The sequence below is a fragment of the Caretta caretta genome, chromosome 20 (genome assembly GCF_965140235.1).
Source record: "Caretta caretta isolate rCarCar2 chromosome 20, rCarCar1.hap1, whole genome shotgun sequence".
NCBI lineage: Eukaryota > Metazoa > Chordata > Testudines > Cheloniidae > Caretta > Caretta caretta.
The window spans coordinates 20,858,512-20,873,820 of NC_134225.1; the positions used below are offsets into that span (position 1 = coordinate 20,858,512).

Genomic DNA, 15,309 nt, shown 5'->3' on the forward strand with positions numbered 1-15,309 from the left:
AAAAGGGGGGGAACGTTAGAACGAGAAAACGGAGGAATGCTATTTTTAAAAAAACCCACAACCTTCCCGACCAGTCGCGCCAGCTGACGCGACTCACTCGATCCCGAGAACAGAGACGGCGCGGAGAACCGAGTTCAGAGCACGGCCGAGCCAGCCACACAACACAAGACCAGCCCGGAAGACAATCCACCTCAGTTGGGACAGCGGTGGGTGTTGATTTTTTAAATCTTTTCCATCTTCTGCCTTCCCCTCCCCCAGCTGCAAAATAAATTTCAAAAAGGCCAAAGAAAATTCACCATCAGAACTAGAAACTCGAGATTTTGCTACTTTTTCACTAATAACCACGATAAAGTTTGCCTTGGCAAGCCCGGGGTTAAAGACAAAATTGGCCCCTGGCCCCATCCTTGTCCCCCCCCACACCCCCCATACCTCGATTCTCGGGTTAACTTCTTTGCCGGCAGGTGTGTATGTGGGGTTATTTGGAAGATCTGCTCTTCCTAAATCTGCCTCCCCCTCAAACAAAATCTGACAAAAAGGAAAATAATTACCATTGCTCCGTCTCATTCCGGCAAAGCTAAGCACCCGATTCGGAAATTCTGGACTCAACAGAGTTGCGGGGTGAGGGGGGGAGGGAAAAGGAGGTGGGGGCTGTGAGATGGAGGGGGAGGAGGGGACAAGGAGGAGGGAAGGTAGAAATTTTACAGGGAGGAGGCAGGGAGGGGAGAATGGGGGGCCGAGGGGCTTGGTTGGTTGAATTCTCGATTGCGGAGGGAATATAGAATTTAAAAACCTGGGGGGCAGGAGGGATAGAAAGGAAGGAAGGAAGGAAGGAAGGAGGCTGACAATGGAGGTGTGGGACACAGTGGGGGATGGATCTAGCACCCCAATAATCTATCGGAGGAACCCCCCCGCACGGCAGATCCAAAATAAATAAATCAGAAATTCGCAGAATGGCCCCTATCGGAAAAAAAAATTAAACAAACCAACAGAGGAAGGAAGGAAGAAAAAACGCAGGGAGAGGGAGAGGAGCGGCAGGCGGGGGGGGGAGGGCTTTTCGGCGCTGGTAAAGGCGCAAAGATGCCAAGTTAGCTGTTGGTCCCTCCGCCCGGGTGGAGGGCGAATGCAGGCCTAGGAGAAGGGACGGACGCTGTGCTGGAATCGACTGCGCTCAGCCGCTGGCAAAACCCGAAGTGCTCAGGCTTTTGGGCTGGGTTTTGTTTTGGTTTTGGGGGGTTTTGTTGTTGTTTTCCTCCCTTCCCCCCCCTTTTCCCTTTTTCCTCCTAAACTCTCTCGCTCGCTCCTTTCACGCTCGGTCCCCAACCATTTGCCTGTGCCAATGCCAGCAGAAGAGGGGGGAAAAAACAGAAAGAGCGAAAGAGAGAGGAAGGATCCACGTATTTGGCAAGGAGACACATTTCCAGACCAGCCAATGGCTGCATCAAAGCGAAAGGGAGGCGGGGGGTGGGGAGGATTGGCGGAGCAGAAACTGGGGGGGGGTGTATTGGGGGGGGGCTGGTGGCACAGAGAGACTGTGCAGTTAAGAGACTGAAAACAATTTGCCAAATCGACAAGTTTATATCTAATGAATAAGCAAAGTCCAGCCGCGATTCTTTTTTTTTTTTTTCCCGGGCGGTGGATATTTGGCGTGCAGGAGCCTGGCAGAATATTGCTAAATAAATAAAAAACTCCGTTCTTCACCGCCCCCCCCACCCCCACCCCGACAACCAAAAAAAAAAGGCAGTCCCACAAGGCCTTGGAAAAAGCAGCTGTTCTCTCTTTCCGTGTCTCTCGTTCCCGCATTCTCTCTCTCCGTCTATTTATAAAAAAGGACAGAAGAAGATTTCGTTCCAAATCTGCCCCCCCCACACACCACACACACAAGGTTCGGATTAAAGGCACGGATACTTTTTTCTAAGCAGCGGAATCGTCAATTTCAAACCCGCCCATCCCCAACCGCACATAAAAACACCATCACACTAAAGGGTTTTTGCATCCTAATGGAGGGCCCAATCCGACAGCCGCCGAGGGTTTCCTGCAGGCACCCGATCGGGCCCTCTCCCCTGCCAAGCTGGACGATTACTTTTTCCAAACAAAAACAATTTAGTTGCCAACTGACTTAACTCCTTACCCCCGACCCCAGCGTGTAAAGACACTGCAACGGGTGGCAAAGGGACTTGCCAATATTAGCACACAGCCCAGATCCCTAAAGGGCCCTATTTACTTTTTAAGAAAATCCGAGGAAGCAAAAAACCCCAAATCTTATTTTTGGGGGGGGACGGGAGGGGGTGCAAATGTATGATATTTTTAAAGTCCCCTCCAATGCCGAGCTAGTCTCTTCGAAAGACGATCCCTCCCGATGTTGCCTCTTTTCGAGGCAGGACTATTTATTGTCCGTGCTGCACGCTCAGCTGCATCGAATGGAAAAGCCGCCTATGAAAGCAGGAGAAGGTGAGGGGAGAAGGGGGACCGGGGAAGATGAGGAAAAAGGGATGAGAGAGGAGGAATGGGAGAAAAGAAGGGGGAGGGAAGGGAAGGAAAAGAAACGCAGCCAGAGGAGGGGGTTCAAAAGAGAAATGAAACAGGAAGATTGAGAAAGTGGAGGAGAGAAGACGACACCCGAGGGGGGGGAGAGGAGAGAAAATTAAAAGAAACAAACCGGGGGGGGGGGGGGAGAAAAAATTGCCCTGATTTTCGGGCCTTTCTGGCTGCGCCCCCAGGCAGCACCCGGCTGTAAATCCAGGCGTTGGAGGGGGCGCAGAGCAGAGGTGACAACAGCCGAAACGGCAGCTCTTTTATCCAAAGTGGGGGGGTCGATGCCAGCCCCCCCGACGGCCTCCCCAATCTATCCATCCAGGCACTTACACGGCCGCCGTCGCCGTAGTACCGCAGCATCCCCAGCCCGCAGAGAGACCTCCGCCCGCTGGCCTGGCAGAGCTCCGGTGACAGGTAGAGCAGGCACGCCGGCTAACCCGCCGCGGCTCTATCCCCGACGCCCGCAGGCAGGCCCAGGCCCCGCTGCCAGCTTTCCAGCTCCCGAGCAGGCTGCCAAGGAAGCGAGAGCGGGGATTGTGGGGGAGGGCCGAGGTGGGGGGCGACGGCTGTCATTTCCCCGTCTCCCCCCCGCCCCCAATCCCAAACCTAGCCGCAGCCCAGTAGAGCAGGGTACGGCAATCCCTAGGCTCCAATCCTCCCCTTGCACACAACGCACAAGAAAGCTACGGCTCCTAAATACCCTGCTTGCTCGGGGAGAAATTCAGGCCTCCCTGCACTTACACCTGTGGCCAGGCCCTGACCTGGGCGGCATGCCCTGTGGGGAGCCAGACAAAGGTGGCTTGTCCCCTTCCCGCCCTCCTGCTTTGTCGGGGGAGCCAAAGGGGGTGTTACAAAATACCTGTGCCTGCCCGCTCTCCTCCATCGGAGAGGAGGAGGATGTGGACTGGTGCCATGGAGGCAGGAAAGCTGAGTCCAGAGGGGAAGGGGGGAGAGTGTGGAAGTTGCAAAGAAAAGGGAGAGCGAAGAAAGAGAGAAAAAAGAGAGAAGAAAAAAGTGAAAGCGAAAGAGGAAGAAGAAGAAGAAAAAAAGAACGAACGATTTTCTGCAAGAAGAAACTATTCCAAGTTCAAGTCACCAGGGTTTAGACCCTAATCCAGAGCTTTCACTTACGGCAGGGGATTTACTGGTTCCTAGCTACTCAGAGCGGGGATCCTTCCCCGGATCGGGGATGGTTTCCATAAGGAAAATACAACAACAGTTTAAATCTAAAACACACACACACACATACACACAGAGTCAACGTGTAATTAACGCCCAGTCTGAGTGTAAAAGCACCCAGCAAACGAGAGAAAGGAGCTGCTGGCAGCCGTCGGGCTTTGTGGGGGAATATCAAATGGAAATTAAACAGCCAGGGGGGAGGAAAAGAGAAAGCAGAGGCCGAAGAAGGAAAATGGAAATAGAAAGTCAGAAGGGGGGGGGGGAACAGAGAGAAGGAGAAAACCAAGGGATGAAAGAGAAAATGGAACAGAAATCAATGGAGAGAAGACGAGAAAGTGGCAAGGGAGGGGGAGAAAAGGAACAGGAAAAACAGAGCAAAGCTGGAGAGAGAGAACGAGAAAAGAAGACTCTTTTTCTAAGGGTGCTTGCTCGCCTCCAATGACCCGCCCGCTCTACTGGGCTCGTGTCAGTTTGACTCCTGCTCTGAGCACCCCTCGGGAATGGGCCCGGGCAGGCATCGGTTGGCATCTGTGGGGCTGGCCTGGGGCCACCCTTGTGAGTTTAAAAAAGAAAAAAAAAAACGGGACTCGGGTACATGACAGCCCCAGTCCGCCATGCCCCAGGAAGAGGCCTGCTCAGCGCAAAGCCCGCGGCCGTTCCACAGGCAAACGCCCCTCCGCCGCTGGGTTGTCGGGTGCTTTCTCCTCCACGGCGACGACTGCTGTATCTCAGCCAGTCCTGTCGGGCCCTGCAGTGCTCCGTCGTCTAACAGGGGTGGGTTGCCCTTAGTAAAATACCCCCGTGGATGGCAGTAACAACATGAAACACGGCAGCATCACTAGGGCACAGCACCGTTACTGGAGTCTCTAAAGGGAGGGTGGCAGAGGAAAGAGGGCAGAGATACTGGACTGGATGCCAACCCCCTGCGGGTCCTCGATCTAAGCACAACCTCCACCCCCTTCTATGGCACAACTCCCCACACATCTCTGACAACACACGGACTGCGGGTCTACGGCTGAGCCGGGCCTCTGCCGTGCACAGCTGCGCCGGAGGGGAGGCTATATTTCCATTGGGTGTGTACGAGGTACCCCCCCCCGGGTTTGAGAGGGGTCAATACACCAACGCCAGGCAGCGTTCTCGAGCGGTTGGTGTGGCGGGCCGAGGGTTCGGTCTTTCTGGGTTCCGTGCCCTGGCACCCGCAGCTGGTAGCGACAGCCGCAAAGAAGGCGGATTATTAGAAATGCCTCTCTCGGAGAAAGAAAGAAGTAGAACAGAAGAGGCTAGAAAAGACGGGCGGCTTGGCTGAGGGATTTGGGGGGGAAGAGAAGGCCTGGGAAGGAGACAGAGAGGAAAGCAGGAACTTGCGGAGAGGGGAAGAAAGGATGAGGGGAAAAGGAAGGCCAAGATCCAGGTAGGGAAAATAGCCCAAATGCACAGCTAAAGCTGGCTGTGGGACTGTGCCCAACTGGCTGGACGTCCCACCCAGCGGGGGATGCGCCCTGGTCCCCCGACATGCAGAGACACTCGGGGCCGGGGGGGGTGGCATTTCTTTCTCTGTTGCCCCCAGCCAAGCTCATGCCAGGCGACCCACACCTGCAGGACTTGGAATCTTTTTACGAAAAAGGATTTTTTTCACTTCGCCCTCCCAAAAGAGGAGGTCGTTTTTAAACCCACCCCCACCGGCCGGGTTACAGCCAGCAAACTCCTGACGCCTGCTTCTTCCCAGCTGGGGGGTTGCGGGGGGGGTTCCCCAAGGCCTGGAAGATAGTTTATGAGTTTTAATAACTCCAAGTCAAACTTTCCGACTCCTGATCTTATCTCCTCCCCCCTTTCCCCCGCCCCCCCCGACACACACACTCTTTTCATTTTGGGTCTCTCTTTTTCAGCAGCAGCATGTCAAGCTTTCTCGGCGTTGCCATAGAAACAGTCACTGGCACCCTGGCAAACTATTGCCCCGGTGAATGAATAGCACATAAATTTCGTCTCCCTGCAGGGCGAGCAAGACCTGGGCTGCCTTGGCCTGTGGCTTGCACTTGCAGTGATGGGGGGGCTTTTAAGAAACTGGGGCATGACTTTTTGGGGGGGGGGTATTCCTGCTCAGTTCTGCAGCAGCAGGACATCTGCCCCTTACGTGCTGGGGAGGTAGTTTTGAGGGAGTCCGCCAATATCTTCTACCACCTTTCGGGGGGCTCAGAGCTGGAATTATTTTGCCCCCCTTTCCCCGCCCTGCATACACCCAGAAGCTGTGGACTCCCCCAGCCACAATGCAGATTAAAAGCAAACAAATCTTTTTTCTCAACAGCCTGAGCCATTAGTGTAAAAAATGCCCTCCCAGAGCTGGGCTGGCATAGACTGTGAGGAGAGCTTTTCTTTCTTTCTTTCTTTCTTTCTTTCTTTCTTTCTTTCTTTCCTTCCTTCCTTCCTTCAGTGTCTCTCCCCGTTTGCTTCACGCTCGGCTTCCCCAACAGACCCAATGCTGCTCAAAGCCAGAGTCCAGTTCCAACCCTTCCGAATGAGGCGTCACGAGTTTGCCTGTCCTTACGATACGGACGTCCCATACAAATATATCTCTAGGAAACCCCACACATGCAAATATGCAGCCATGTAATAATGATATCGCTCTGTTTTCTCTCTGCATTCTTCTGCTCCAACACAAAGTGTTTGCTTGGTACAATTTTCCCTCTCTGACCCGATTTAGTCCACACAAGAGAAACCTGTCCAGCAGACTCAATGTCCTAACGAACTTGAGTTAATTAATGCTGAGGAAGAAAGAGGCTCCCCTCAGACACTTGAATCATGGGTCACTGGCCCTTTCAGTTTTCTATTTGCAAAAAAAAAAAAGCCCGCACTCAAATATTTTTTCATGTCTGAGCAGAGAACACAAACAACGCCAAGAGCTGCAGAAGGGGAAAATAAAGAAGTTGCCCAGGATTCAGAGCACAGAGCTGAGCAGAGAGAGCTGCAAATATAACACGAAAGAAAAGGGCTGATTTGCGGTGGACTTAATTTTTTTTTTTTTTGCTGGGCGACTGCTGGCAACAGCGAAACGCAACCGCCAGAGCAGAGGCGAAAGAGCAGCGGGGTCCCACTGCCCTGTTTGCTATCAACTTTAACAAATTAATAAATGATTTTAACGCCAAGCCAAGCGCTTGGAGGCAAACGCAGGGAATAAGCTGGAGTTCTGGAAACGGCACTGCACCCGAGAAGAGTCAGAATCCTTCCAGCTTTGTGAAGGAGAGGAACAGCTGGAGTTTGGATTGCCACATGCTGGCCCCGATCCTGCCTGCGCGCACAACCAAAACTCTCTTTCAGTGCGGTGTTGTGCCCGCGTTTGGACCCAGCTGGGAGCACAGCTAACAAGCAGGAGTGCCTTGTACCCGTCCGCTCTGGGGGTTCAATTCTGCACATGTGCACACACGAGTCTGTCTGCTTCTGGCTACACCTGCGTCCACCAGGAATAAGTCCCCAGAAGCTGAGGGAATCACTGGGCAAAAGGGAAATCGGAGGTTTCGAATCCCCGTGTCAATCGACGGAGTGCCAGCAGCACAGAACAGAAGCAGAGAAGCAAGGACTCGGGCCCAGCCAGCCACCAGAGCCGCTGAAGTTTCCCCTGGCACCTGCAAATGCTTGCATTGCCTCCCCTATTTAAACGTGCCGTTTGCCTCTCTAACGATTTCAGTGGCAAGAACTGCAGCGAAGTATCCGGACTCCCCCCAAAATAAGCTGACTGCCCCCCTGTCGGTCATTACGGATCTCGCTGATTCAGATTCAACCCACACGTGGGTCCCTACCCCGCACCATACAGATCTCTGCAGGGCCTGAAGCCCCAAGGACAATGGATCTGAGCAGGAAGTTTGACGTAAGCCCACTTTGACTTTCAGAGGCCACAGGAAGCCCTAGGCAAGTGAGCAGCAAAAACGAGTTCGCCCATCTCATTGTCCGTCCCCAGTCAATAATGACCGTAAAGGGCTTGGCGGGTGTCGAGAGCTATATAAATATTATCACTGGAATTATATTATCAGAGGTTTCTTTAGTGCCTATAATGAAAGGACCAAGGAGTCTGGTACAATCGGTCAGGGGCGTGCCAGGGCGGAGAAGAAAGGGGACAAAAGCAGGCCACGATTGGGAGGCACTGGCAGAGCTGGGGGACACATGAACAGCAGATGCTCTCACGGTACCTGGCTCTTGTTGGCTCTATCTGCCCTTTGTTTCCACCAGCTCTCAACTTCACTCACCCCCGGGAGGGAGGGGGGCACCACTGACAGTAAAACACCTCCTGAGCCAGCTCAACTTCTAGTGACAAAAAAAAGTTTTTATTTCTGTAAAAACTAAGCAAAGGAACCGCTTGGCAAGTGGAAACGCACAACCACCAAAGGGGGAAAAAAGGAATTTCATTAAAAGGAAAACATCTGACAAAAATAAAACAGGAAAGCAAATTTCTCCTTGCTGGGGCGCAGGTGGTGAGACCAGGGCCAGCACCTTTTGGGGGGGTGGGCCGGGGAGGGTCTTTTGGAAATGCAACAGCGTTTCGCTGTTTCTTTTTGCCTTGCTCAGGAAAATCCTTGTGGCAGATGTCTCCCACCCCACCGATTCAAGGAGGCGAACCTTTTCCAGGGACCGGTGTAAATCCAGACAAACCCGATGCTGGGTTTACACCAATTCTCTTTCCTTTCCAGCCGTTGTTGACTTGTCATCAGATTATTTTTTCTGATAAAAATACCCAGTGGGAGGGAAATATTCCAACTCCCCCCAAAGCCAGTGAAAAGGCTCCCGTCGATTTCCAAAATGTAACAAAGGGAGAAATTCTGGAGTCTCTTTGATGGAAGAACAGTCTCATTTATATATATTCATTTTAGAAAATATTCTTTAAAACCAACCCACACCGCAGATCCTTTTCATATCTGCATCCTTGCTCCTATGAAAGTGAATGGGAATACGGAGCGACTCCGGTGACAGCAGGATCAAACCCATTTTAATAAAATAAAACTGGGTCTTTTCCCTCCCCTTTTTCCGAACAACATTCTCAGTTCACCCCACCCACACCTGCCCTGGCTTCCCAAAACTGGGACTGGAGCAACACCAGAACTGTACAAAAGGCAGGGAAGGTATGAAGCAGATTTGACGACGTATTATGCAAATAATAATAGATCCTGCAGAAAGATAATGGGTAAGATTAATCGAGGTTCAGATAAGCACAAGGAGAAGTTTCCCATATCACTTTAACCGCAGTGGAGAAAGTGGTTTGTGAGCGGTAAGTGGGGGCATTGCTTACAGGTTTCCGGGGGGTAAATACAGAGCAAGATTTTTGCTGCAGTTTTAGGTGCCCCTGAAAAACCAATTTTGAAAGGCAGTGCACAGAGCAGGGAACGCAGCCCGGCGCTGGCCAGCAGCCCTGATGGACTTCAGGGGCTTTTCATTTAATATTCTGCCCGTGTATCCTGTTGAAAAAAAAAGAAAGTCTGGGGCCGTGAGGAAAAAAGTTTGAGTGCCCATCCCGTGCGTCGGGCTGCCTGCAGCCGCAGTGAGAAGCCAATTCGCGTCCTAACAGGGAGGAAGGTGAGAGGCTGACGGGGGAAGACGCCTGGAGTTACTCGCATTTGCCAGTTTGCTGGGTTTGTAACTCAGGCTGCAATAAAATTAAGAAGGGGGGAGTGGGGGAGTTCACTCCAAAAAGAGGCAGAAGTTGCCAGCGCTGGAGGAGACAATGCATGCCACGGGAAAGAGCAGGGGCAATTTACTCCTCACACTTTAATTATCCCCGTCTTGAACATTTCTTTACAAGAAAAAAAAAGCTATCCTAGCACTTACAAAAAGCCCCCAAATCATCACAGACTTTCACCGCCAGGCAGAGCCCAGCACTTGCCGCCAAAGGGAGGGGAAGAAAACCTCGCTTTTCACCGAAAACCACATTTGGATTCAAATTAGGATAATTCACTCCCCTACAGCACCGCTGCAGAGGTTGCGGGCCCGATCCTGGAAAACGCACACGGCTGTGGTGTTACTTCCACAAGGAGGCCTGTTGGGAGTAACGCGTAAATGTTTCCTCAGGATCGGGCCCTATCTACGGCGGGTGCCAAGTCTGGCTCTTGTAGTCGGCGAAATCAGGAGTTTTGCCCCCAATTTGAATGGCTGCAGGATTGGGCCCCCCATAGGTACATTTCATGCTTTTATTCTGACCCATTTTTTTCCATACGTCAACAGGAGCTGAATTAATTGTTGTTTCAAGCAGAGGTTTGGAGTTTTGCAGCAGACAGGCAGGGACGTTGGCCTATGGAAATCAGGGCTGGAACACAGGGCCTGAAATTACAACGGGAAAGCTGCCTGTCTCAGGGCTGGGAAGGGACCCAGCGGAGCGAGGCCCCCACCTAGCCCCTCTCTCTCCAGCTGGTACTGGGCAGCACAGCTGAGCTCCTCAGAAGCTGCCTTACCTTCCCAAAGAGGTATTTCGCTGCTGTTATTTCCCCAGCCCTCCTCTCACACATGCCTGTCCCTTAACGTAAAGCAGCTGTTTAAACCCCCCCCCCCCAACAACCTGTGCAATTCTCTCTGCAGAGGGAAAATGGCTCAGATCCTCCCAGGGGAGTTAGGCGCCTAAATAGCTTGGAGGGTCTGTGCCAAAGTTCTTAGAAGTCCTCGGCGACACAATCAGTCAGAAGGCTCCATTGATGAATGGCTTGTAAAGGCTAATCCAGGGTGATGACCTGGGCCGGGCAGGTTGCTGAGGGAAAGGGTGTTTGCTGTACGGATTCAAAGCACATCACTTTAAAGGTCTTATATGAGATTCGCTGTGACCTACTGACGGCCGAACCCTTGATTAACCCTTTGCGAACTCTTCCGAAACAGCCTTCTGATATAGCCGGGACTGCGAAATCAAACCAAGGGCCTGATTCAACCAAGTACGAAAGCCAGGCCTGCCTTCCCGCACGCACAACGGGCCCGCTCACGGGCTTAACGCTAGGCATGTGCTAAAGAGGCTGGTGGTGCCGGAGCCTGTAGGGCCGGATCTCCAGCGGGTGTCAGAGGCAGAGCTCAGTGGTTTGAGCACTGGCCTGCTAAACCCAGGGTTGTGAGTTCAATCCTTGAGGGGGCCATTTAGGGATCTCGGGCAAAAATTGGGGATTGGTCCTGCCTTGAGCAGGGGGTTGGACTAGATGACCTCCTGAGGTCCCTCCCAACCCTGATAGTCTATGATAAGCCAGGAGACAGCTCTTCAAAAGAACCTGGAGGATATAGGAGCACCAGCCCTGCTGAAAGTCAACGGGATTTCAGTATCTAAGTCCTTCAGGTCCAGACCCTCACCCGTGGGAGTCAGGAGCCCGGGGATCTGACAAGATTAGCCCGGCACTCCTGCACTCTGCCAGGCGTCTGAGAACACTCCACACTGACCCAGCTCATACTTTTACAGTCACTCTGAGCCATCTCCTTGCAAGTGGCTTTCCCTCAGTGGGAGTTCTGCTTAAAAAAATAAAGCCAGTGACACAAATAAGACCCCCGGCTTCTATAGTAACTCCCATCCGCCGTTTCGCCACGTTTCTTCAGCGAGAACAGGGCACGAGACTCTGCTCTCGGCTTACCCGGAGGTAAGTCTGGCAGGATGGCAAGAGGATTGCTCGAGACTTGCTGCCGGGCGGCTAAAATCAGAATCTGGCCCTTTGTTCTGCTAAAACAAAACCTCCCGAAACTCAACCTCGCTGAGCTACACCCGCGCACAGACACCCAGCCCAGCTCAGGGGAATGAAGCAACATCCACTGATCAGAACTCATGGACCCAACCCCACGGCCACAACCCCACGCGAGGAAACTTTCCTCGCGGGACCTGTTCCACTGAGATGTCCTTCTCAGTAAAACCATTCTTGGCCTTAAGCATACAGCAGGACCAGGCCCTATGGCTGTAATTCGCACACTGCAAAGAGAGGGGAGGAATCGGACACAGCCCCTAACACTTGGCAGCAAGAGCAAAATTGCAGGTTATAAACGGGGGCGGGGAGAGATTTCACACAATCATTTTCACCCCCCATTAAAGAGCAATCCGTGGTTCTGCTCCTCTCTGGATGGGTACAAATGAGGAACTAAAGGGCAGTCATGGCCAGCACATGGCCCATCTTCCCGCGAAGAAACAAAGATGGATTTTTATCCTGGGCAGTGCTTAATTTGTGCCACGGGTTGCCAGGGGTGAGCCCCAGCACCTCTTGGCTTGAGCCCCAGCACCTCTTTCATTACAAATTAAGCCCTGCTCTCGGCCCTCCGCAACCCAAAGCCTGGAAGCTGCAGAGAAGTAATGTATCGATTATGTGCTTAGGTGGGGCGGGGGGTGGTGGTTTTAATAAGGACAAAACATTTCAATTAATGAAGGGTGACTTACAAAGAATGAAAGACAGAACGAACGAAAGGATGAGTGTGAAAGAAGAACAGAATGATGAAAGAAGGGAAGGGAAAGAGAAAGAACAGAGAAAGAAAGAAAGCTAAAATGCCTAGCACTCTCTTCCCCTTTGGGGACTGGGTTAGGTTAACATGCACAGCTGCAAAATCCCTTTTCCAGCCCCGGTACTTTAAAAAAATCACGAGCAGAAATAAACAGAGCATCGGCCTGTCGATGCTGAACGTGCTCCACAAAGGGTCCATGTTAGCCGCTGGACAAGAGAGAAGGGGATTTGGGGAAAGGCCCCTGGATCCAGTTCTTGTCCGATCCAATGGGGTTGGGTTCCAAACTCCAAATACACAGCTTGGAGCCTGGGGGGTTCGCCCCATGGTGCTCGGTGTGAGGTACAAAAAGCCCCGCTGGGATTGTGTTCAGATTGGTCACGGAAGGAGAAGACTCAGGCGCAAATGAGTGGGAGAGAGAGTGGAAGGAGGGAAAAGGACAAAAAGAACAACAGAGAAGGAAAGAGAAAGGGATAAAGCAAGTGAAGGGGGACAGGCTCTATAAAGAGAGACCCTCGAGTGCCCACGCTGGGCACGAAGATCCAGGCACCACAACTATCGAAAGGGTTAAAAGCAGAGCAGGGGGCTCCAGGCTGGCGGGAGAAAGGAGAGGGGATGAGGAAAGCCATGTCGCCTTCTCCTTGGCAGCCCGCTGCATGCCCACGCTGGGCCGCACTCTGCCCGCTCTCTCGCAAGTCCATGGCCAGGGCCAGGGCCCCACCTCCTCTAGTTTAAGGAGCAAAATCTCACGGCTGCTTCCTTGGTTCCAAAGGGACCCCCCGCTCCCGAGGGCAGGAATGCCATAATCGCACAAGGCCGGACCCCAGGAGCAGAGCTCACTGCGGGTTTACATCTCTCCTGCAGACCCTGCATTTCCCCCTATGGAGCTGGACCCCCCCCCCCGGCATCTCTCTCTTTCAAATCCACCCAGCACCATGGACGATGCCTGAGGCACCTCATCTAGCAGGGATCCCCGATTCCCCTGTATCAACACAAACCCTGCCTCCCCCCAGATAGTAATTATTTGTGTTTAATTTAATCCTCCCATCCGCCTGCTTCTGGGCTCTGCTCAGCTCCTAGAACCTAGGCCAGCAGGTTCCTGTCTGGAAAACTTTCTCCCCTGCCCCCGCCAATACAGCCGAAAGAACTCAGCACTCAAATGTCAATGAGACCCCTAAATAAGAAAGGTGACTTTTGCTGGGGCTAGGGGGGTGTTTTAAAGATCTTTGTCATTTTCTTTGCTTGTGTTAAAAAAACCCCAGCTTGTGTCGCACTTTCCGCAGAGAGAAAACGAGGGGAAGCTAGAGGAGAAAATGGAAAGAGAGAGATAAAGAAGCAGATCCCCAGCTAGTGTCAATCGGCAGAGGCCTATTGAAGCCATCAGGGCCAGCTTCCCACCTGGTGTAAACCCAGAGATCCCTGTCAGCGCTACACGCATTTCCAGGAGCTGGCACAGAGCAAGAGAACAAACCTGCAGCTGCAAAGTCTCCAAATGGCGACGATTTTTGCAAGTAGAAACACCTATTTAGCCACCTCAAACGCCCATCTCGAGGTGCCATCAAATATAAGCCACTAGAACAATGAGGAGTCCGGTGGCACAGACTGACACAGCTTCCCCTCCTATACTATAAGCCACTAGATCCCCCTAAAACCCTGCAAAAACAACTGCAAGGGAAGCGTTTTTAAGGCAGACAGTACAAAACCAACAGTACAGAGGACTCTATTTGCCATTTTATTTCTGACCCTTGCATTAAGTAGGGCCTGCTTTTTCTAAAAAATATCACTTCTTTATGGCGTGATCTTAGCAACCATACATGCACAGGGCTAAAGCTTCCAGAAATGGGTGCTCAGTGGCTGCCAGGGTCTTCAGGAAGGGATCTCACATCAACAGAACAAGTGCTCGGCACGTATGGAAAATGAGACTCCTTTTACGGACTCTGCAGCGTAACCTGAGTCATTCATTTTTAACACCCCTTGCAGATATGAAATATACCTACATATTATATACAGTGTACACACACATTCTGGTCGATTGACAGATACACCCCCACACATACTGATCACTCAACACACACTATCAATTGAGTCACACACCCTCATCAATACACACACCCAATGGTTGATTGATACACACACGGCCTCAATCAATCAATACACACACACTGTGATCATCTGATACACACACACGTTTCTGTCTCTGCATCTCTTTCCATTGCAGCATTAAATGGATCCCAGAGCAAATTATTGAGATCTGCAGGTATTTTTTTCCCCAGTGGTGCAAGAGAGACCCAGGCCATCAGTTCATGGGACCATGCACCACTGACTCCGTGCTGATGTGCGGCGAGGCGGGAGGCAAATTATCCCGATTTCAAAAAAATCAGCTTCCCATTTCTTCCCTCTCCCATAGCAGGATCAAAGCACCCCAAACCCATGGATCTGTGGGATGGGAGTCTCTGGGCTTTGGAAGGAACATTCAGATTGGCAAATGAACAAGGACAGGCTGAGTCCAAACTAGCCACCAGTGCATCTCAGGAGAGAGATGAATTGGTCCGAATGTTCCCAAGGGCCTAATTAAACGAGTGGGTGACATGGCCCTGCACACAAGCCCACAGAAAGGGGGGATCCTGAACGGTGCTGAGTCCCTGCAAAGCTCACTGATTTCAATGGCAGAGCAAGCCCTTGCTGTTATTTGTCGAGGCCCAACAGCTCGCTGGGCTCTGCACCCGGCACAAAGGTCTTGTCTGCTGCAGGCTTTCCTTTAAAAAATTCCCCCCTCCCTCCCCCGCTGCCATGGTTAGCACCACTGGCAGCTGGGGCAGGAAATGTGGGGGGTGGGCACAGCTCCCTCTGGCTTCAGATGGAATTGGGGGTGCTCAGGAGCTCCGGAACCCAGGCCCGCGGTGCTTCACGTCTAGCCCCCTCCCCAATTCAACGGCCACTTCTGAAAAACTGGCCCTGGTAGAAACCAATCCAGAGCCCTGGCCCTTGTCCCACCCCCCAGCCCCATCACTCTGGAGCAACCCTTATTTTAAAGTGCGCTCACAAGTCCTAAAGATTCGGGAAATAATCATTAATCATCAGTTTTTGCCCGCCCAGGCTCTCATCTGGACAGTGCAGGGCGAGGTTACCAAGGACCCTAGCAGATTTTCAAAAGAGCTCAGCTCTGAACTAAGGGAC

General features: G+C 52.2%; 1 protein-coding gene across 10 annotated transcripts in view; it reads right to left on the reverse strand.

Annotated features, from left to right (window-relative positions):
• The window catches only part of NFIX (nuclear factor I X), a 152,094-nt gene that overhangs the window by 83,055 nt on the left and 53,730 nt on the right, over nt 1–15,309 (reverse strand). Inside the window, exon 1 of one of the 10 annotated variants that reach the window (XM_048831828.2) lies at nt 2,863–3,040. The exons of 8 other annotated variants lie outside the window; for them this stretch is intronic. In XM_048831828.2, the coding sequence (XP_048687785.1) occupies nt 2,863–2,892 (30 nt within the window). In that variant the 5' untranslated portion in view covers nt 2,893–3,040. Of the gene's footprint in view, nt 1–548; nt 1,327–2,862; nt 3,041–15,309 lie in introns of those variants that run through there. One more of the 10 variants, XM_048831834.2, reaches the window with a different exon arrangement.